This window comes from Cucumis melo, chromosome 2 (genome assembly GCF_025177605.1).
Source record: "Cucumis melo cultivar AY chromosome 2, USDA_Cmelo_AY_1.0, whole genome shotgun sequence".
NCBI classification, from domain to species: domain Eukaryota; kingdom Viridiplantae; phylum Streptophyta; class Magnoliopsida; order Cucurbitales; family Cucurbitaceae; genus Cucumis; species Cucumis melo.
In genome coordinates this window covers 2254666-2278831 of record NC_066858.1, presented here as the reverse complement: position 1 = coordinate 2278831, position 24166 = coordinate 2254666, and the positions used below count along the sequence as shown (strand labels likewise).

The 24166-nt window shown below is 32.8% G+C and overlaps 1 protein-coding gene across 1 annotated transcript; it reads left to right on the top strand.

Moving 5' to 3' along the window:
* The first annotated feature begins 7041 nt into the window (after window positions 1-7041).
* Window positions 7042-8503, top strand: LOC127148185 (protein TRACHEARY ELEMENT DIFFERENTIATION-RELATED 7A-like). Its single transcript, XM_051081348.1, has 2 exons — window positions 7042-7193; window positions 7332-8503. The coding sequence occupies exons 1-2, from the start codon at window positions 7121-7123 to the stop codon at window positions 8255-8257; spliced, it is 999 nt and encodes a 332-aa protein (XP_050937305.1). The 5' UTR covers window positions 7042-7120; the 3' UTR covers window positions 8258-8503.
* Window positions 8504-24166: the final 15663 nt, after the last annotated feature.

The following is a 24166-nucleotide window of genomic DNA, read 5'->3' as shown; positions in this document are numbered from 1 at the left end:
TTTTTAAAATTTTCAAACAACTTATTAATGAATACATGCAATGCAAAAGAGAATAGGACTCTAGCGAAAAGTTATGTTTTTATTGAAAAGATGTCTCGTTGGAAATATGTGAAGGGCTTGAAAGGTTTGGATCCAACATTTAAATAATTTGTTTAAATAATATGGCTTGAGAGATGTTTGGACATTTTTTATGTTTGTTTTTTAGGTTAGAAATTATTGTAAATGACAAAGCTGTTCAAAATATATCAAAATTTTATATTCAATCATTGATAAATATTGACAAACTTCTAACAACTTCTATCAATGTCGCTAATAGACATTGATGAAAGTGTATGAATGTCTATCAATGTTTATCATTAATAAAATCTAAAATTTTACTATAGTTAGTAATATTTTGGTTAATGTATTGAATGAAAAATTTATTGACCGTTGCTACAAAATTAATTTTTTGACTGTTAAACGTTACGAATTAACTTTTGAATGTTAAACGTTACAAAATTAAATTTTGACCGTTAAAAGTTTTATTATAATAAATTTATAACGTTTCACAATTTAATTCTTTTGACTGTTACTAATCCTCCACCACTATAAATAGATCTCTCACTCTCATTCTCAACACACAACAAAAAACATTCTTCTCTCAAATTTCCATTCTCTTAAAAGTTTTTCGAGTTGTTCTTTTTTTAGTGTTTCAGTTCCAATTAGTTTCTGTGCAAAACTAATTAACGAAAAAGGGTTGTTTTATCCTGGGGATGACGAGGCATAATTCTGTTTGCACGATTCAGAGCAGAGCCGCGAAATGTCTTAAAGAGAGTGTGTTCCGCGACTCAGCCTTTCACTAATCCATTTTCTATTTTGCAGTTTTTGTTCCTTCAACAATCCGTTCAGTTGCTGCCTCGTTTCTTTCACCACTATTTGTCAGACTTGGACGATTTTTTGCATTGAAGACCAAAGTGAAACAACAATTTTAAGACGATTTTTCTCTACTGTGATGGCTGAAAAAATTCAATCCGACTTGATGTCTTCTGATTTCAACCGTCCGTTCCGTTTTGAAGGAGCATACTTCAAAAGGTGGAAACAAAAGATGTTATTTTTTCTCACACTAAAGAAGGTGACCACTGCTTGTACTACTGAAAAGTCGAAGGTTTTAGAAAAAGATCCTACAGAAGAACAACTAAAGAACCTCGTCACCTGGACAGAAACTGACTTCATCTGTAAGAACCTAATTCTTAATGGTCTTACTGATGAACTATATGATTATTACAGTACCATGACTACTGCAAAAGAAGTATGGGACGCGCTACAAAAGAAGTACGATACTGAAGAAGCGGGGTCGAAGAAGTACGCTGTCAGCCGATACCTGATATATCAAATGATCGATGACAAATCCGTGGAGGCATAGTCACATGAAATCTAGAAAATAGCCCATGAGATTATTAGTTAAGACATGCCACTCGATGATCAATTTCAAGTTGCTGTTATTATTGATAAATTACCTCCATTATGGAAGGATTTCAAGAACACCCTAAGGCACAAAACCAAGGAGTTCTCACTGGAAAGTCTAATCACGAGGCTAAGGATAGAGGAGGAAGCAAGGAAGCATGATAAAAAAGAAGAGGGGAACGTTATCCCCAGAAAGAAGCTCACTGCAGTTCTGAAACTAGATCTGAAGCTGAAAGGAAACAAGATGAAACGAGGATTCAACAAACAAAACAACCCACAGTCTAGAAGTACGGTACAAATTGTTTGTTATAATTGTAATAAGCCTGGTCATTTAGCTAGAAATTGTAGAAATAGGAGTCGTCCTGCTGCGCAGGCGAACCTAATAGAAGATGAATTGGTAGCTATGATATTTGAAGTTAATGTGATTGGGAGGTCTGAAGGTTGGTGGCTAGACACTGGTGCATCCCGCCATGTCTACCACGACCTTAGTCTTTTTAGAAAATATAATGAAGTTAAGGATAAGAATATCCTTCTAGGAGATCATCACAGAACCAAGGTGGTCGGTATTGGAGAAGTAGAACTGAAATTCACATCCGGCAAGACGCTTGTGTTGAAGGAAGTTCTGCATACTTCAGAATTTCGAAAGAATTTAGTTTCTGGATATCTCCTCAACAAGGATGGATCCACACAAACCATAGGATTTGACTTGTTTACTTTAACTAAAAACAATGTATTTGTGGGGAAGGGTTATGCTACTGATGACATGTTCAAATTGAATCTGAAAATTAATAAGATTGCATCTTCTGCTTACATGTTGACTTTTTTTAATGATTGGCATGCTAGACTTTGTCATGTTAATAAAAGATTAATTAGCAACATGAGTAGGCTAAATCTTATACCTAAATTATCTCTGCATGATTTTGAGAAATGTGCACGTTGTAGTCAAGCTAAGATAACTAAGACCTTGCATAAGTCTGTAACTAGAGTAACAGAGCCTTTAGAATTAATTCATTCTGACTTATGTGAATTTGATGGCACCTTAACTAGAAACAGTAAAAGGTACGTAATTACCTTTATAGATGACTGTTCTGACTACACTTTTAAGTATCTGCTTAAAAATAAAAGTGATGCCTTTGAAATGTTCAAAGTCTTTGTAACTGAAATAGAGAACCAGTTTAACAAAAGAATAAGAGATTTCGTAGTCATAGAGGAACTGAATATGATTCCGTTTCTTTCAATGAGTTTGATAACCCAAAAGGAATAATACATGAAACTACTACACCTTATTCTCCTGAAATGAATGAAAAAGCAGAAAGAAAGAATAGAACTCTAACTGAGTTAGTAGTTGCTATCTTACTTGAGTCAGGAGCAGCACCATCTTGGTGGGGTGAAATAATTAAGACTGTTAATTATGTTCTTAATAGGATTCCTAAATCAAACAATAAAACTTCACCGTACGAAGTCCTTAAACATAAAACACTAAACTTGTCTTATCTTCAAACTTGGGGCTGTCTAGCTTATGTTAGAATACCTGATCTAAAAAGAATGAAATTAGCAAGTAGAGCCTAAGAATGTATCTTTATAGGATATGCTGAACATAGTAAAGCCTATAGATTCTGTGACTTAGAAAACAAAGTAATCATAGAATCAAATGACGTAGATATTTTCGAGGATAGATTTCCTTTTAAATCTAGAAATAGTGGGGGCCTATATAGTCAAACTAGTGGGGGCTCATGTTCCAGTAGTCTCCCTTCAATTAGGATCCCAAGCCAAGACAAGGAAGTAGATCTTGAACCTAGAAGAAGCAAGAGAGTTAGAACAGTAAAAGACTTTGGAGAAGACTTTGAAATGTACAACGTGGAAGATCCAAAAGATCTAACAGAAGCATTATCCTCAGTAGATGCCAATTTATGGCAAGAATCAATGATGAAATGTACTCTCTTGAATCCAATAGAACTTGGCACCTAGTTGACTTACCCACCGGATGTAAAGCTATAGGCTGTAAATGGGTTTTAAGGAAGAAACTCAAACTTGATGGATCAGTAGATAAGTATAAGACTAGATTAGTGGAAAAAGGATTTAGGCAGAGGGAAAACATAGACTTCTTTGATACTTTTACCCCGGTTACTAGAATCACCTCTATTAGAGTGTTGATATCTATAGCTACCCTAAACAATCTCTTAATCCATCAGATGGATGTTAAAATAGCTTTCCTAAATGGTGATTTAGAAGAAGAGATTTACATGGAACAACCTGAAGGTTTCATAGTTTACGACCAAGAATCCAAAGTTTGCAAACTAGATAAATCCCTTTATGGCCTAAAACAAGCTCCCAAGTAATGACACGAAAAGTTTGACAACTTACTCATGTCAAAAGGATTCAAAGTAAATGAAAGTGACAAATGTATCTACTATAAGACTGAAGGGTAGGCTATGTATTATCATATGCCTATACGTAGATGACATGTTAATCTTTGGATCAAACTTGCATGTCATAAATGATGTAAAATCTATGTTGAATGCAAATTTTGACATGGAAGACCTAGGTGAAGCTGATGTAATCTTAGGCATCAAAATTATAAGAATTGAAAATGGATTTTTCTTAGATCAATCTCATTACATAGAAAAGAGTCTAAAGAAGTACAACTACTTCGATAGTAAACCACCTTGTACACCTTATGACTCTAGTGTGAAATTATTGAAGAACACTGGTGATAGTGTTAACCAATCCGAGTATGCTAGTATCATAGGTAGTTTGAGGTATGCTGCTGATTGCACTAGACCAGACATAGCTTACGTCGTAGGATTATTATGTAGGTTTACCAGCAGACCCAGTCTAGAACATTGGAATGCGATGGAGAGAGTAATGAGATACCTTAAGAAAACCCAAAACCTAGGATTACATTATAACAAGTTTCCTGCTGTACTTGAAGGTTACAACGATGCTGATTTGAACTCCCTCTTAGATGAATCAAATGCTACAAGTGGCTATATTTTTAATATAGCAGGAGGAGCTGTGGCTTGAAAATCCAAGAAACAAACAATCTTAGCCCACTCAACGATGAAGTCAGAGATGATAGCACTAGCTGCTGTTAGTGAAGAAGCAAGCTGGCTTCGAAGCTTGCTATCAGAGATTCCCACATGGGAAAGACCGATACTAGCCATACTAATCCATTGTGATAGTACTGCAGTTATCGAAAAAGTTCAAAACCGTTACTATAATGGTAAGAGACGATAAATACGTCGTAAGCACAGTACCATTAGAGAATTGCTCACTACTGGCGCAGTGATAGTGGATTATGTATGGTCTGATGATAACTTGGCTGATCCTTTGACGAAAGGACTTGCTAGAGAAAAGGTTTTTAAAACCTAGGAAAGAATGGGACTCAAGCCTATTAAAACTTGAATTATTGTGAGGTAAACCCAACTTGAAAGACTGGAGATCCCAAGAAACAAGTTCAATGGGTAATAACTGATCACAAGTAATAAGATGAGAATCATGCTAAATATTTTAAAGTCTCATTCTTATGGTTTAGTGATTAGCATGACATCTTGAAGCGTAAGATGAGGCTGAACTTTGTTCTTAATGAAATCTATACTTGATATCAAGTAGGGTACCTAGCTACAGGAGTACTCTTGATTGATTCACCTTTGTGAATGTGGAAGTGAGGACCGCTTCCTATGGAATTATGGGGAGATTCCTAGAGCATTCACTAAACTGAGATATATGTGCCAGACCATAAAGCACAAAATATTTTAGAACTTCACTCAAATAATGCTGTGTGTGCGATAGCGTTAAAAGTAAAGTTCAAAACTACGAGTTACTTTACAATACTCTAAACTATTGTCACTACGTAAAGGTTCAAATCATCAGGCACCTTTACTTAAGCACAACATTATAGAGACAGACACTGCTCGATGAAAATGTTTTTAAAAATTTTCAAGTGGGGGACTGATAGTAAAAATTTTTCAAGTGGGGGACTAATAGTAAAAATTTTTCAAGTGGGGGACTATTGGATGAAAATTTTATTGACCACTGTTACAAAATTAATTTTTTGACCGTTAAATGTTACGAATTAATTTTTGTCCGTTAAACGTTACAAAATTAATTTTTGACCGTTAAAAGTTTTATTATAATAAATTTGTAACGTTTCACAATTAAATTCTTTTGACCGTTACTGATCCTCCACTACTATAAATAGATCCCCCACTCTCATTCTCAACACACAACAAAAAAATTCTTGTCTCAAATTCCCATTCTCTTAAAAGTTTTCCGAGTTGTTCTTTTTTTAGTGTTTCAGTTCCAATTAGTTTATGTGCAAAACTAATTGACGAAAAAGGGTTGTTTTATCCTGGGGACGACGAGACATAATGCTGTTTGCATGATTCAGAGCAGAGTTGCGAAACGTCTTAAAGAGAGCGTGTTCCGCGACTCAGCCTTTCAGTAATCCATTTTCTGTTTTGCTGTTTTTGTTCCTTCAGCAATCCATTCAGTTGCTGCCTTGTTTCTTTCACCACTATTTGCTAGACTTGGATGATCTTTTGCATTGAAGACTGAAGTGCAACAACAGTTTTACTATATTTAAAAATATCTAGTTTAAAATAAATGATACAATACAAATGTTAATTTAAAAAGTATTTTAATGCTTCTTGATTGGAACTTAAACCAAATTGTATTAATAATTCAATAAACAACTCATTACAAAAGTTATAGATGAAGAACAATGAATCAACGTTGACTAGAAATTAAATTGACATTGAATAATATTTCAATATATAGTATAAATAGAATAAACTTATTTTATTTTAGAAAAAGCAGAACTGATTTCTTAAAAAGGTTAGGTTTCTCAATTTTGCAAATTCATTGTATTTATGTTGTGAATTGAAAGATTCTTTCAAAATCTCATTTTCTTTTAACTTTTATAAATATTGCAAAATTATGTAATAACCTAATTAAATTAGATAACATATATCGCAATTTTAGTATTAATAGAAGATGAGAGATTCAAGTCATAGACCTATTAACGATAACACTTACTTCTATGTTGAGTTATGTTTGTTTCGACTGTTTTAAGACAACTATCAATAATTAATTCATACAATCTTTTTTTTTTGTTTTAGAAAAAGTTTACACAATCTAAAGAATATAATTTCATTATTCTAATATTTAAATTATTTTTAGTACAAATTGAAAGGAAGAATTGAACCACGGACTTCTTAATTCGCAATACACACTAATGTCAATTGACCTAAGCTGTATGACTACCATCATTAAGAAAAAATTTGTTTATTATTATTATTGGAAATCTGCCTTGTTAGCGAAGGTTATTTTTGGAAGATTTATGATAATATGAGCATATGAATTTGTCTTTTTATGGACTACTATTTATGTTGATGTTAATTCAATTTCTCTAATGTACTTAAAAGAAATTAAATTCTCTAACGATATTGGATTTTTTTAGATAAAAAGTTAAAGATAGTTGAGTTTTAGACATTAAAATGGACAATTAAAACTGTTTAGGTATAAATCAATCTATTTCAATTATATTAAGTTGCCTACCAATTATGATTAAACTACAATTCTTGTTTTGGCCAACAAAATCATCTATATAAACCCACCATTCTTCTAACCATTTCCACAAGATTAATCTTCTATTCTCCATTTTCCGGTGATCATAATGGAGAAAACACAAACAATTTATCTTCTCTTTTTATCGCTTTTATCCATAGCTACAATGTCACATTGTCGGGGTACGTATTCAAGAATATTATTTTTCCTATATATATATATATATATATATATATATATATATATATATATATATATATATATATATATATATATATCACGTATGTATATATTATGATTCTTTGTTTATGTATTTACAGTGTTGCTTCATGTTGACACACAATCTGACATTGGCGGTCCTCAAATGGTTATCCCACCTCCTCCCCCGCACAAAGTTCCAGAATCTGATGTTGGTGGACCTCAAATGGTCATTCCACCCCCTCCACCACATCATCATCTTAATTCAGACGTTGGTGGCCCTCAAATGGTCATTCCACCACCTCCACCACATAAATTTCCACAATCCGATGTCGGCGGGCCTCAAATGGTGATTCCACCCCCTCCACCACACCATCATCTTGATTCTGATGTTGGTGGGCCTCAAATGGTGATTCCACCCCCTCCACCACACCATCATCTTGATTCAGACATTGGTGGCCCTCAAATGGTCATCCCACCACCTCCACCACATAAATTTCCACAATCCGATATCGGTGGGCCTCAAATGGTCATTCCACCCCCTCCACCACACCATCATCTTGATTCCGATGTGGGCGGCCCTCAGATGGTTATTCCTCCTCCTCCACCACACCATTATCTTGATTCTGATGTTGGCGGTCCTCAAATGGTTATTCCTCCTCCTCCACCACACCATCATCTTGATTCCGATGTTGGCGGCCCTCAAATGGTTATTCCCCCTCCTCCACCACACCATCATCTTGATTCTGATGTGGGTGGCCCTCAGATGGTCATTCCCCCTCCTCCACCACACCATCATCTTGATTCTGATGTTGGCGGTCCTCAAATGGTTATTCCCCCTCCTCCACCACACCATCATCTTGATTCTGATGTTGGCGGCCCTCAAATGGTTATTCCCCCTCCTCCACCACACCATCATCTTGATTCCGATGTTGGCGGCCCTCAAATGGTTATTCCCCCTCCTCCACCACACCATCATCTTGATTCCGATATTGGCGGCCCTCAAATGATTATTCCCCCTCCTCCACCACATCATATTCACCTTTAATTGAACATCATCGACAACCCCCAAATGGTCAACCCACCGCCTACTCCTCCACATGTTCCATCTATAAATTAATGTTTAGTGATATCGTAACGATAATCCCCTACCACCCTTAAAGCAACTTTTATTGCATGAAATTTGATCACAACTCTAGGTGTGTGATGCATTTCTTGTCACTTTCCTTGAAATATTGAGTATGATAAGTTAATATTAATAATAATACTTACTCTTATAAATATTAAATATCCATGTGCATAGTGTATTTAGAAACAAGTGGTCTTTGCTCACGAATTTCATGGGTATATGTTGTATATGTATCCTACAATCATACACTATTAGAGTGTGTTTAGGATGGATATTATTGGCTCGACCAAAGGTGCGAAGCAGCCAGATCGAAGAGAGAAGAGACAACCATGACTTTTGGAGATTCTACCTTGGTAAATGGGTTCTTTGACGTAGTTGGAATAATAGTTTGTGTATGGGGTTTAATTATTTTAGTTTTGGCTATAATAATATGTGTTTGAGAGTTAAATTGTTTTAGTTTCAAAAGGACATAGTAAATACTGTAGTAAAAAATGAAAAAGAAATTGATGAATGTAAAATTGTAAAAATTGTAGGAAAAAGTAAAAACTAAAACAAAAAGTAAAAACTATAACAAATAAGGGTTTTAAAATAATGTTGATTGTACCTAATTAATTTTTTTAAAATAGTATTTACTACATCAAGAAGTGGTTATTATAATCTTAGGATAGTTTGTGTCCCAACGACCTTTTAGTGTCCATTTAATCCACTCCCCTACTTGTCATGTGTGTCTTACAAACACATCATGTAATCTACATCCTACTTGCTATTTAACCTATAAATAGAGGCTTTCGGTTGGATATTGTAAAAAAAAAAAAAAATATATTAGTCAGAATAATTCAATTAGTGTGGAGATAGTGGAAAATTTAGGAGAATTTCTCAGATTCCTATTTTATTTACTTTCTACATATATTACTCACCTATATCTTATCGAACTAAATATTTGTTCACACGAGTTTTTCAAAGAAACGTGGTTCGTGAAGTTAAACTTGTTTTTATGTTATGCTTGTATTGATTTGATATGATGTGGTCCGATATCTAAAACTCGGTTAAATGCGTACATTTGATGTATGGAAGCGGATTGCTTGATGTTCTTGAAGTTGGAGTCTTGAAAAAATATTTCTATATCCAAAGAACGTGAACTTCAAAGAGTAGCTAGTTCAGTTTTCAAGAGTTATAGAATCTTCTTGTTGTTGGGGAGAATTCTCTTTGGGCTCTGTGAAATCTAAATTTTTGCACCTACAAATGAAGAGACTTTCTTTATTTATAGAGTAATTCTCAGGTAAGTTTTATGGGCTCGAGCTTGGTTTGTCCATAAATCTAGCCTCTTGAACCCAATCATATGAATTTTGGTCTTATTTAGAATTCAAACGAACTTAAGCCTATTTTCTGGGCGCAAATGAACTGTGGCCCAAATAATAATATTTATAAAGACCAAAATAATTATTATCAAAGGTAATATTGAAAACACGTGACGTCATCATAATTTGCCAAATTTATGTCTTAAATTTAATTTAGACACATGTCTCAACTTTTAGTTAGTCTTATATTTAAATATTTAGAATTTTCTCATAATTTGATAAATGATACGACAATTTGCGATTAGTCCAAAATTTCTCATTCAACAATACTATTTAAAATTATGTAATAACCTAATTAAATTAGATAATATATTGCAATAGTTTGGTTAATAATAATCATAACATAAGTGGAGAGCATTTCATCATCTTGATTCCGATGTTGGCAGCCCTCAAATGGTTATTCCCCCTCCTCTACCACATCACATTCGCCTTTAGTCGAACATCGTCGACGACCCCCAAATGGTCATGCCATACCCTCCTCATCCACATGTTTCATCCCCAAATTAATATTTAGTGATATCATAACGATAATCGTCTACCACCTTTAAAGCAACTATTATTGCATGCAATCCGATCACATCTCTAGATGTGTGATTCATTTCTTGTCACTTTTCATAAGTTAGTGATAAGAATACTTACTATTATAAATATTTTCATCATGTGTCCGAGACGACGTCAAGCGGCCAACATCCTCAAAATGGTTAGTGTTAAAATAAAATGACAAAAAAAAAAAAAAAGGTCGCCACCAATCTTTTTTACGGTGTGATTGGACACCGAAATAAAGTAAACAATTTTTAAATAAAATCACAAAAAATGGTATGCTAAAATTAGAGTGTTGAGTTTGGGAGTCATTTGTGTGTGAGGAAGGTGTTAGCCTCCCAGAACACCCGTTTAGAAAACGGTGGCAAAATTCCAAATCTTGAATTGAAAATATTATTCTTTAATTTATTTTAAAAAGTAATGTCTTATTTTAACCCTCATTACTCTAATATTTGAATTAATTATCTCATAACATAAGTGGAGAACATTCCATCAATTGGACTACATATTAAAGAAAATTTTCTCACCTTAAGAAAGTGAAAAATTAGTACATTTTCTCAAAATCCGTCGTAGGAATAGTCTTCTAACAGAGAGATGTTTTTTTTAAACATTAATTAAAATCATTTTTTCTTGGAATAAAAACTTGGACTCCAAATATGTGATCCTTCACCTCAAGAATTCAAGAAAATCAGAAGCCCAAGTTTTCTAGATTCCGTCGTAGGATTTTGTTTAAGGAAAACTGTATAAGTTATTAGAAAAGATTTATTGGAAAACCTTATGAAATTATGGATTACATTTGGAAAGTTTGAAAAGCATAAGAAAAATTATAACATTAGAGACAAATTTTCTAAATGATTAAAAGAGAGTTTTTTATTTTAAAACATAGAGAATTTTAAATCTAGACTTATAAATTTGAAATAGAACACAAAATGAGTCTTAATAGAAAATTAGATAAGTAAACCAAGAATAAAGAAGTATCATAATAAATTAAGCAAACATAAAATAACATATTGAGATTTTAATAAAATTATATTTGATATTGACCTTAGACTTCCAAAGAATTGGTTTCCTCACCTCAAGAATTCTAGAAAATTGGAATCCTAAATTTCCTAGATTCCATCGTCGGATGTTTTTTTAAAAGAAAATTAATTCAAAATATATAAAAAAAAAAACTATTAGCAAGAGTATATTAAACGAACCAAAAAGCAATTACAAACATTTAAGTAAGCTTATGTACACGGATAAAAATGTAATATAAAAAAAATCTATAAGTAAAATAAAATAGAAAAAAATTTACTAGAAAATTAAGAAAGAAGAAAGTAAGAACAAAGGAGTAAAAAAGGATAAACAAGATATGAAAAAATGTACTTAAACAAATAAATTTATTAGAAGGGAAATGAAAATGTAGAAATAAGATAGTAAAGAAATAAATATAAGAGAAGAAAAATCGAGAAATACGCAAATAAGAAAAATAAACAAATAAGAAGAAAAAAATTATAATATTAAATAAATTAAAAATGAGAATATATTAAAGAAACAATAATCAATACTATGAACAAATAAAAAGTTTTAAAGAAATTAAAGATAGACATATAAAGAAAAAAGTTTAAGATTAGCAAAGGAAAGAAAGACAAAAAAAAAAAGTTTAAGATTAGCAAAGGAAAGAAAGAAGAAGTTAATAATAATAATAATAATAATAATAAGAAGTAGTTATTATTTGAAGTGTGGACCATTGGGACTTAAGCCCTACCATACACCTCAAACTAAGTTAGAGTTTTTCTTGTGTTGAATTTTTAGTATTGTAGAGAGCTTTTTTCTTTGGAGAAAAATGAAGATTTGGGGGTTTGTTAGAAGAGATTGAAGGCTAAGAGAAGCAATGACTATGGAGGTTAGAGGTTTGGATAAAGAAGAGGGGTGCGAAAGTTGTAAAAATCTCTAGGTTTTTTTGTGTGTTGCTTTTTCTTTTGTGTTGTGCCCCCTATACATGAAGAAGAGGGGGTTATTTATAGCCAAAAAAAGCTTATTCAAATGGTTAAAAATTCAAAATGGCTAGTTTTTTTTTTTTTTTAATTTGAAAATAATACTAATAGTCTAATATTAGTACTCCTTTCAAAATGGTATTGAGCCTTTAACACCAAAACCGATTTAAAAAAGTTATCATATTTAGTATTTCTCCACCCACCTTAATGTCTAACTAATTGATTTAGTTACTCTAACCAAACTAGTCAGAAAACTTTAAAAGTAGTTAAATAACATTTCTTTTACAAAATTAGTTGGTTAATCACAAAATTAAAAAATAGACAAATTAAGACAAAAAATTAATCTAGCAATTGAATTAAATTTTAAATAAGGTCAAACAAAACTAGGTTGCTACAACACACCCCCCTTCATACAACTTAGTAGGATTAGAAAGTGGACGAAGGCGTAACCATTATTTTGTTGAAATAGAATACTTCAAACATATTAACAGTGTCAAAGGGTCAGGGATAAAAAAGAACCTCTTGACAAGATAAAAACACTAGACTTCAAGGATAAACAAATGCCGTCACATAAAAAATAAAATGTCGGGGGGCTAGAGATAAACAAGCTCCTCCACAACAAAGAGTGTCAAGGGCCAAGAATAAATAACAAACGCCACATGATAAAATAAAACGTTGAAGGGGATGGATAAACAAGCTCCATCACAACAAAAATAAAACGCTAGGAGTAGGGATAAACAAGCACCTCCACAGTAAAAAGCGTCAAGGGCTAGTGTAGACGATGTATACTACAAACACTCAAAAAATGACACAGAACCTCGCCTCTCTGTCATTTGTCGTTTTCTGCAAAATCACAGTTTGAAAACCTTCTCTTCTCTTATGTCTGGCTACAATCTAATGGAAATGTTTCTTTGTCGTTTTTTTGCCAAATCACGGTTTGAAGACCTTCTCTTCTCTTCTGTCTACAATCTTCAATTATGAAAATAGGGAAAAATAAAAACTTTGCTAAGAGTTTGAATTTTATTTAAGAAATATGACAATTTTCAAACTAGTCAAAACATTTAGATGGATTACAAAAATTCTTTTCATATTTTAGATAAATGAAAATGAATCTAATATAACATCCAAATATTTATTGTTTTATAAAGTTTATTAATGAAATGTTTTGATTTTTCTTAAAAACAATTAAAAAAAGTTTATTAAAGATAGATATAATTAGTTTAATACAAGATTAAAATAATAAAAAGGAATAAGATATTTCGGAAACTTCGTTAAAGGTACAATTTTTTCAAAATCTTAGAAAAATAGATATTATGGATTAGTTAAATATATAATATTTTAATGATTTTAGAAAATAAATATATAAACCTATATTTTTCTTAAATTGTTTTTAGTACAAATTGGAGGGGGAATTAAACCATGGATGTCTTAGTCCTCAAGGTACACTGATGTCAATTGACCGTAAGTTCTTGTTGGCAAAAATAATAAAAAGAAAACATACCATTACAATGATAAAATAATTCAATAAAATTTCTTTTATTATTATTATTATTATTATTATTATTAATCTTGATTATTGTAAGTTTTTTTCTTTTTGCAAAGATTATTTTGGCAAGATTTATGGTTAATTATGGAGCATATGTATGTTTTTTTTTTCATGGACAACTATTTTTGGTTGATGCTAACTTAATTTCTCTAATGTACTAAAAGGGAATTAAATTCTCTAACCATATTTGATGTTTTTAGATGAAAGATAAGATTGTTGAGTATTATCGATTAAAATTGACAATAATTAAAATTGTTTAGGTTTAGCTATATCGATTTCAAATTTATTAAGTTATCTACCAATTAGAATCAAACTATAATTCTTATTATGTGCAACAAAATCATCTATATAAACCCACTCTTCTTCAAACCATTTCCACAAGTAAGATTAAACTTCTGTTCTCTATTTTCTAGTGACCATGATGGAGAAAACACAAAGAATGTATCTTCTCTTTCTATCTCTTTTATCCATAGCTACAATGTCACATTGTCATGGTATGCATTTAAGAATATCATCTTTTCCTAATATATATATATATATATATATAAGTACTTGTATCTCGTATGTATGTGTTATGAGTCTTTGTTTGTGTATTACAGTGTTGCTTCATGTTGACCCACAATCTGACGACGGTGGCCCTCAAATGATTATCCTACCTCCTCCCTTGCAAAAACTTCCACAATCTGATGTTGGCGGACCTTAAATGGTGATTCCACCCCTCTACTACATCATCATCTTGATTCAGACATTGGTGGCCCACTAATGGTTATTCCACCTCCTCCACCTCATAAATTTCAACAATCCGATGTCAGCGGGTCTGAAATGGTCATTGCACCCCCTCGACCACACCATTATCTTGATTCAGATGTTGGCGGCCCTCCAATGGTCATCCCACCACCTCCACCGCACAAATTTCCACAATCCGATGTTGGTGGGCCTCAAATGGTCATTCCACCCCCTCCACCATACCATCATCTTGATTCGGATATTGGTGGCCCTCAAATGGTCATCCCACCTCCTCGACAGCACAAACTTCCACAATCTGATGTTTGTGGGCCTCAAATGGTCATTCTACCTCCTCCTCCACCGCACAAACTTCCACAATTCGATGTTGGTGGCCCTCAAATGGTTATCCAGCCTCCTCCACCACACAAACTTCCATAGATGTTGGTTGGCCGCAAATGATCATTCCACCCCCTCCTCCACGCCATCATGTTGATTATGACATTGGTTGGCCCTCAAGTGATCATCCCACCACCTCCACCGCACAAATTTCCATAATCAGATATCGATGGGCCTCAAATGGTCATTCCACCCCCTCCACCACACCATCATCTTGATTCCGATGTTGGCGACCCTCAAATGGTTATTCCTTCTCCTCCACCACATCACATTAGCCTTTAATCGAACATTGTCAACTACCGCCAAATGGTCATCCCACCACCACCTCCTCCACATGTTCCATCCACAAATTAATGTTTAGTGATATATCATAACGATAACCATGGCAACTTATGTTGAATGCAATTCGATCACAACTCTAGATGTGTGATTCATTTCTTGTCACTTCCCTTGAAATATTGAGCATATTATAATCTAATAATAATAATACTTACTATTATAAATATTATATGTCCATGCCTAGTATTTCTAGAAACAAGTGGTATTTCGATCACTAATTCCATGGGTATATGTTGTACATGTATCGTACAATCATATACTCTTTGGGGGCGTTTAGGGTGGATATTACAGGCTCGACCAAAGGTACGAAGTAGCAAGACCGGAGAGAGGAGGCAACCATGACTTTTGGAGATTCGACCTTGGTAAATGGGTTCTTTGACATAGTTGGATTACAATAGTTTTTGTTTGGGGTTTGATTATTTTAGTTTTGGTTATAATTGTATGTGTTTGAGAGTTAAACAATTTTAATTTGAAAAGAAAATACTAAACATTGTAGCAAAAAAAAAAAAAATGATGAATGTAAAATTGTAGCAAAATGTAAAAACTATAACAAGTTAAATAAAAGTTTTAAAATAGTGTTGATTGTACCTAATTGAGAAATATTTAGAGTATTTACTATAGCAAGAGGTGATTATTATAATCGTAGGATAGTTTGTGTCCGAAACGACCTCTTAGTGTCCAAATAATTCACATTTATTTATTTATTTTTTATTGCTCACCTATATTTCAAAATAAAATACTTGTTTACAAATTACACGAGGTTCGCAGATAAATGTGTTCAGTGGAGTTAAATTTGTATTTATGTTGTGTTTGTGTTGATTTGATTCGATGTGGTTTGATCTTAGTACTTCATCCTTTTATTCTCTTGGTTCAATGCGTACATTTGATGTATGGAAGTGGATTGTTTGATGTTCTTGAAGTTGAAGTCTTGAAAAAATATTTGTATCTACAAAGAACTTGAATTTCAAGGAGTAGCTAGTTCAGTTTTCAAGAGTTATAGAGCCTTCTTATCGTTGAGAGAATTCTCTTTAGGCTCTATGAGATCTAAATTTTTGCACCCGCAAATCAAGATTTGTGAACTTTTTACTTCTTAAATTGTTTTTAGTACGTACAAATTGGAGGAGCGGGAGAACCGAACCATGGACTTCTTAGTCCTTAAAGTACATTGATGTCAATTGTCCATAAAATCATGTTGGCAAAAATAATACAAAGAAAACATACCGTTACAATGGCCACAATCATTAACTAAGATTTCTTTTATTATTATTATTATTATTATTATTATTATTATTTATTATTGGAAGTTTTTTTTTTCTTTTTGCAAAGATTATTTTGGCTAGATTTGTGGTTTACTATGGAGCATATGTATTTTTTTTTCCAGGGAAAACTGTTTTTGGTTGATGCTAACTTAATTTCTCTAATGTACTGAAAGAGAATTAAATTCTCTAACCATATTTGATGTTTTTAGATGAAAGTTATGATTGTTGAAAACACATTAAAATTGACAATAATTAAAACTGTTTCGGTATAACTATATCTACTTCAATTTTATTAAGATATCTACCAATTAGAATTAGACTATAATTCTTGTTTTGGTCAACAAAGTCACCTATATAGACCCACCCTTCTTCAAACCATTTCCATAAGTAAGATTAATCTTCTATTCTTCATTTTCTAGTGACAATGTTTAGGTTTAACTACATCGATTTTAATTTTATTAAGTTACCTACCAATTAGAATTAAACTATAATTCTTGTTTTGGCAAAAAAATTATCTATATAAACCCACTCTTCTTCGAACCATTTCCACAAGTAAGATTAATCTTCTATTCTCTATTTTTTAGTGACCATGATGGAGAAAACACAAAGAATTTATCTTCTCTTTCTATCTCTTTTATCCATAGCTACAATGTCACATTGTCGTGGTACGCATTTAAGAATATCAACTTTTCCTAATATACATATAAGTATATGTATCTCGTATGTATGTGTTACGAGTCTTTGTTTGTGTATTTACAGTGCTGCTTCATATTGACCCACAATCTGACATCGGCGGCCCTTAAATGGTTATCCCACCTCCTCCTCCTCACAAACATCCACAATTTGATGTTGGCGAACCTGAAATGGTCATTCGACCCCCTCCTCATCATCTTGATTCAGACATTGGTGGCCCACAAATGGCCATTCCACCAGCTCCACCCCACAAATTTCAACAATCCGACGTCAGTGGGCCTCAAATGGTCATTCCACCCCCTCCACCACACCATCATCTTGATTCAGACATTGGTGGCCCTCAAATGGTCATCCCACCACCTCCACCACACAAACATCCACAATTTGGTGTCGGTGGCGCTCAAATGGTTATCCCACCTCCTCCACCGCACAAACTTCCACAATCCGATGTTGGGGCCTCAAATGGTGATACCACCACCTCCACCACATCATCATCTTGATTCTGATGTTGGTGGCCCTCAAATGGTTATCCCACCACCTCCACCACATAAATTTCCACAATCCGATGTTGGCGGGCCTCAAATGGTCATTCCACCCCCTCCACCACACCATCATCTTGATTCTGATGTTGGCGGCCCTCAAATGGTTATTCCCCCTCCTCCACCACATCACATTCGCCTTTAGTCGAACATCGTCGACGACTCCCAAATGGTCATCCCAGCGCCTCCTCCTTCATATGCTTCATCCACAAATTAATATTTAGTGATATCATAACGATAATCCTCTACCACCTCTAAAGTAACTTTTATTGCATGCAATCCGATCACATCTCTAGATGTGTGATTCATTTCTTGTCACTTCCCTTGAAATATTAAGCATAATAAGTTAATAATAAAAATACTTACTATTATAAATATTTTTGCCATGTTTCTGAGACGACGTGAAGCGGCCAACATCCGCAAAATGGTCAGTTTTAAAATAAAATGACAAAAAAAAAAAAGGTCGCCACCAATCTTTTTTACGATGTAATTGGACACCGAAATAAAGTAAATATTTTTTTAAATAGAATCGTAAAAAATGGTCTGCGAAAACTAAAGTGTTGAATTAGGAGTCATTTGTGTGTGAGGAAGGTGTTAGCGCCCCACAACACTCGTTTAGAAAACGGTGGCAAAATTTCAAATCTTGAATTGAAAATATTATTCTTTAATTGATTTTAAAAAGTAATGTCTTAATTTAACCCTCATCACTCTAATATTTGAATTAATTATCTCATAACATAAGTGGAGACCGTTCCATCAATTGGACTATATATTAAAGAAAATTTTCTCATCTCAAGAAAGTGAAAAATTAGTACACTTTCTCAAAATCCGTCATAGGAATAGTCTTCTAATAGAGAGATGTTTTCTTTAACATGAATGAAAATCATTTTTTCTTGGGATAAAAACTTGGACTCCCAAATATGTGATCCTTCACCTTAAGAATTCAAGAAAATCAGACTCCCAAGTTTTCTAGATTCCGTTGTAAGATTTTGTTTAAAGAAAACGGTATAAGTTATAAGAAAAGATTGATTGGGAAGCCTTATTATGAAATCATGGATTACATTTGGAAAGTTTGAAAAGCATAAGAAAAATTATAGCATTAGAGACAAATTTTCTAAATGATTAAAAAAGAGTCTTTATTTTAAAACATAGAGAATTTTAAATTGGAAAGATTTTAAAGTATCTAAAATAAAATAGAACACAAAACCAGGCTTAATAGAAAATTAAATAAGTAAAACAAGAATAAAGAAGCATCATAATAAATTACGCAAACATAGAATAACATATTGAGATTTTAATTAAAATATATTGGATATCGACCTCGGACTTCCAAAGAATTGGTTTCCTCACCTCAAAAGTTCTAGAAAAATCGGCTTGCAAATTTCCTAGATTCCATCGTCAGATGCTTTTTTAAAAGAAAATTAATTAAAAATATATATAAAAAAAACAACTATTAGCTAGAAAATATTCAACGAACCAAAAAGCAGATACAATCATTCAATAAGATTTCTTTTATTATTATTAATATTATTTATTATTGGAAGATTTTTTTCTTTTTGCAAAGATTATTTTGGCTAGATTTATGGTTTACTATGGAGCATGTGTATTTTTTCATGCACAACTATTTTTGGTTGATCCTAACTTAATTTCTCTAATGTACTAAAAGAGAAATAAATTCTCTAACCATATTTGATGTTTTTAGATGAAAGTTAAGATTGTTGAGTTTTACCCATTAAAATTGACGATAATTAAAATTGTTTAGGTTTAACTATATCGATTTTAATTTTATTAAGTTACCTACCAATTAGAATTAAACTATAATTCTTGTTTTGGCAACAAAATGGTCATTCGACCCCATCCTCATCATCTTTATTCAGATATTGGTGGCCCATAAATGGTCATTCCACTACCTCCACCCTACAAATTTCAACAATCCGCCGTCCACGGGCCTCAAATGGTCATTCCACCCCCTCTACCACACCATCATCTTGATTCGGACATTGGTGGCTCTCAAATGGTCATCCCACCACCTCCACCACATCACGTTCACCCTTAATTGGACATCGTCAATGACCCTCAAATAGTCATCCAATAGCCTCCTCATCCACATGTTTCATCCGTAAATTAATATTTAGTGAGATCATAATGATAATTCCCTACCTCCTCTAAAGAAACTTTAATGGCATGCAATTCGATTACAACTCTGAAATTGTGATTCATTTCTTATCACTTCCCTTGTAATATTGAGCATAAAAAGCTAATAATAATAATACTTACTATAATAAATATCAAATGCCCATGCATATTGTACTTGGGAAACATGTGGCCTTTGCTCGCTAATCCCATGAGTATATGTTGTCCATGTATCCTACAATTATACATTCTTGGTGGCATTTAAGATGGAAAATATATATATATAGTTGGATTACAATAGTTTGTGTTTGGGGTGTATAATTTTAGTTTTGGTTATAATAGTATGTATTTGAGAGTTAAAACTATTTTAGTTTGAGAAGGAAATAGTAAACATTATGATTTTAAATTAAAAGCTGTAGGAAATAGTAAAAACTGTAGCAAATAATGGTTTTAAAAGAATGTACTTGATTGTACATAATCAAGGACTTTTCAATAGTATTTACTATAGCAATAGGTGGTTATTATAATCTTAGGATAGTTTGTTTCCCAAACGACCCTTTCGTTTCCATATAACTCACCTTCTACTTGTCACGTGTCCTACAAACATATACTTTTTGTGACCATGTCATCCATGTTTTCTAGAAACATATACCTTTTTTTTTTTACTAAAAACTAATATTTGTTTTCTAAGGAAAAATACTTAGGTGGAGATGCACGTATAGATAGTATTCTAATTAAAATTTGTCATGTGGTAAAGATTCTCCTTTACAAAAATTAAGTTATTTTTGGAGAGAGAATGTAATTTTAATAGATGATAATCGTAAATAAATTGAACATATATGACTAACTCAATAATAAAAATAGTTCAAAACAAGGCCATGTAACTTTCAGAAACAACTTATAATTTCCAATCTTTCATATAAAGGAATGTAAAAACAAATATCATCATTGGTAATGTATTATTAAATTGTAATATATTCACGTTTAGTTATTTATCTCTCATTACCTATATCTTATCGAATAAAATATTTGTTCATAGGAATTTACCAAAGAAACATGTTTTGTGGACTTAAACTTGTGTTTATGTTGTGCTTGGTGTTGATTTGATGCGATGTGGGCCGATCTCTAGTACTTAATCCTTTTATTTCTTTCTTAGTTGAACGAGGAAGCAAAGCACTTGATGTTCTTGAACTTGGAGTGTTGAAAGAATATTTGTATCTCCAAAGAACTTGAACTTCAAGGAGTGGTTCAGTTTTCAAGAGTTATACTAGAAGTCCTTGATACTTTTCATATAGGTTTACCAAATTCTTGGTTTACAACTTTCTATTATTGTTAATTTTATTTTCTTAATTCAATTTATGATTCTTAGTTTTTTTATTATTCAAGTTTCTAATCTCTTTATTATTGTTGATACGATGTATTTATGTAACACCCAGTTCTAGCTTTTTCCCTCTAACCTAGTTTTAGTTCGTGGTGTGAATTTAATTGCTCTTTAAAAACATTCCTTTTCAGATGAAAGATTAATAAAACACTTGTCATAAAGTTCTATAAAAATTTCGGCAGCATCTTCCATGAAATATGAGTTAGCCAAACCTGAAAAGGGAGAGATTTTCACTTATATATATATATATATATGCAATCTTCAGATGCAAATCTCATCAAGTGTGTCTCACTGTCACACCCCATTTTAAGTTTTCCCCTCTAACCTTGATCGTGGTGTGAATCTACTCTTTAAAACATTTCTTTTCAAACATAATAATGATAAAACGTTGTCCAAAAAATTCTATACAAATTCCAGCAGTGCATCCCCTAAAATATGGGTTAGCCAAACCTGTAAAGGGGAGAATTTTTTTGCACTTCTATATATGTATATGCAACTTCATAATCCACAAATGAGGGTTCTCACCAAACACAAGTCCTCAGGGTCACTCTTGCTACATCTAACCACTCCATGATGCATTACAAAAGATAACTATATACATACAAGAAAAAAAAAGAATGGACATCTATAAACGATGGAGAGGGTTTAACCAATGCTTGGCCCTTAATCGTTACCCGAGGGGGGTGGCAGAAAATATTGAAAATGTAAGTCGAAAGCTCAGTGACTGGTAAGTTTTTTAGGAGTAAAACTCGTAAAAATGCTCAAATAATAAATCTGTAAATATGCATTAGTAATGAAATATTAGTTAAAATTATCATTAACTCATAGCCACTAGTCAACCAACAAACCTGTAGTCAATCTAACCATGGCAAGGCGTCTAAATATACAACCAAAGTCAGCTCGCAGATGATAAAGAATCATGCAGCCAAAACTAGCTCACGAATATTTATACCCGCCATGATAGCAACCTCCAACCAATCCAATCCAACCATGATAGCATACTAAATACACAGCCTGGAATAGCTCACACGTGATCCACATCCACAAGGAAACATGCGGCCAAACGGAGCTCACACATACTTAGCACCTACCACAGTAACAACATCCATACCGCTCCTATGTGCACATAGAGCTATCCACCATGGGTTAAGCTAGGCCTAAAGCCATATACAATCCTCCATCCACATCCTCACTTAGGTTCAGGTTCTCGAATCTCCAGTCACGACCTCTTTCAGCCCTAGAATCCTCTGACAACCATAGGTAGAGCTACAGAAACACATTCACGTAGCCTGAAGGATAATCACCAACATTCATAAAAATCACATATTTCAAGTTTAAAAACCAAACATGGTTAGAAACACGTTTTCAAATCATATTCGATCCTTAGCCATCGATAAATACTTTTAGAACTCCTTCAAATCTAGTTGTAAATCAATGAATGTTTAGAAACCAATTGTCATCTAAAACTTGCTTAGTAAGTTTGGGTTCAACCACAGTTCCAAAATACAAGAGTTCATGGAAAACCAAAAATCATATTGATCAAAACCTTTCTAACACATAATTCATACAACAATTATATGTCAAATTTTCATACTAGAAACAATCATACTAGATTTATAATGAAAATACTTGAAATTCAGCCACTCACAATCAATAACTTGATCTCTTGGGATTATACGCTTTCCCCATTTGAATTTGGCCTGAAATAAAGATTAAGATCTATCAATTACCTTCATAAAGCAAGACGACACAACAATCTTCAAAACACTTCATAAGGCCAACTCAAACTATTTTAGTTTCTAAAGTCCCTGAATTCTCGATTCGCCTTAGATTAGACTAGACTTTTCACCTACAAATCCTTACACTCGAAATCTAAATAGTTAACCTCAATGAGCATTCAACTTAATTCAAGCTCAATGAATATTTTATGTAGATACACTTTATCCCCATTATTGATGATATTTTGGGATTTATATCCATTATACAAACAAGGATCAACAACTTTAAGCACTTCCTAAGATTTAGATTGAACTATCACCAAAATAGTTTAATTTAGGCTATCGAGACCTTTAAACTTCAACTTAAACTCTTAACGCCACAAGAACGTAAATTTAAGTCGTCTTTTAAATCCACCACTCTTATATCCAATATCCATACCTTAGAGATTTTAGATCCGTTAACAATTTCAACATCAATCTGACAGGTCAATAACTTAGAAACCTACCCCAACTCGTCTAAAAAAAAAATTAACCGTGTTGATCAATGCTTCCAAGTTCTCTAAATCTTCAATTCCTCATACAAAACAATATGGGTAAAATCAAGTTCATGCTAAAACTAAATAGGTATTTTAGAACTATGAGAGAACCCACTAAATTTATCTACAACCTTATCGATACCTTGTCGGAACGCCTTGACAACACATTAACGATTTTCAAATTTCGAAACTAGTACCTACAACTAATTTATGTTACGAAGCTTATAGAAGTAACACCTCGGTGAACTCCAAAGTTAAAGGAAAGTTCGTTTTCAACCTTTAATCTATGCTAAAAATTCCATTTTTGGACCATTGGTTTCCTTCTTTCAACACTCAAATTTACAAGTCTTATTCCAAACATAATTTGTTTCAATTTCCTTTCTGAAAAAAATCAATCTTAAAAGAAATAACAATTGGTTTTAAATATGTTTTTCATCACTTAGGAAATATTAAAATAAAAGGAGAATGGAAGTAGTGCTTACAAATTGCTACCTCCTTTTTAGGAATTTCGTCCTTGAAATTCGATTGAAGTGATCAAATTAAAAGTTGTAGGTATCAAGTTTTCATTGCATGGTCATTTTCCCACGTTGTTTCCTCAGTAGTATGGTTCCTCCAAAAAAACTTTAACTAATGATATAACCTTGTTCCTTGGGACTTACACTTTCTTGTAAAGAACTTGTATTGG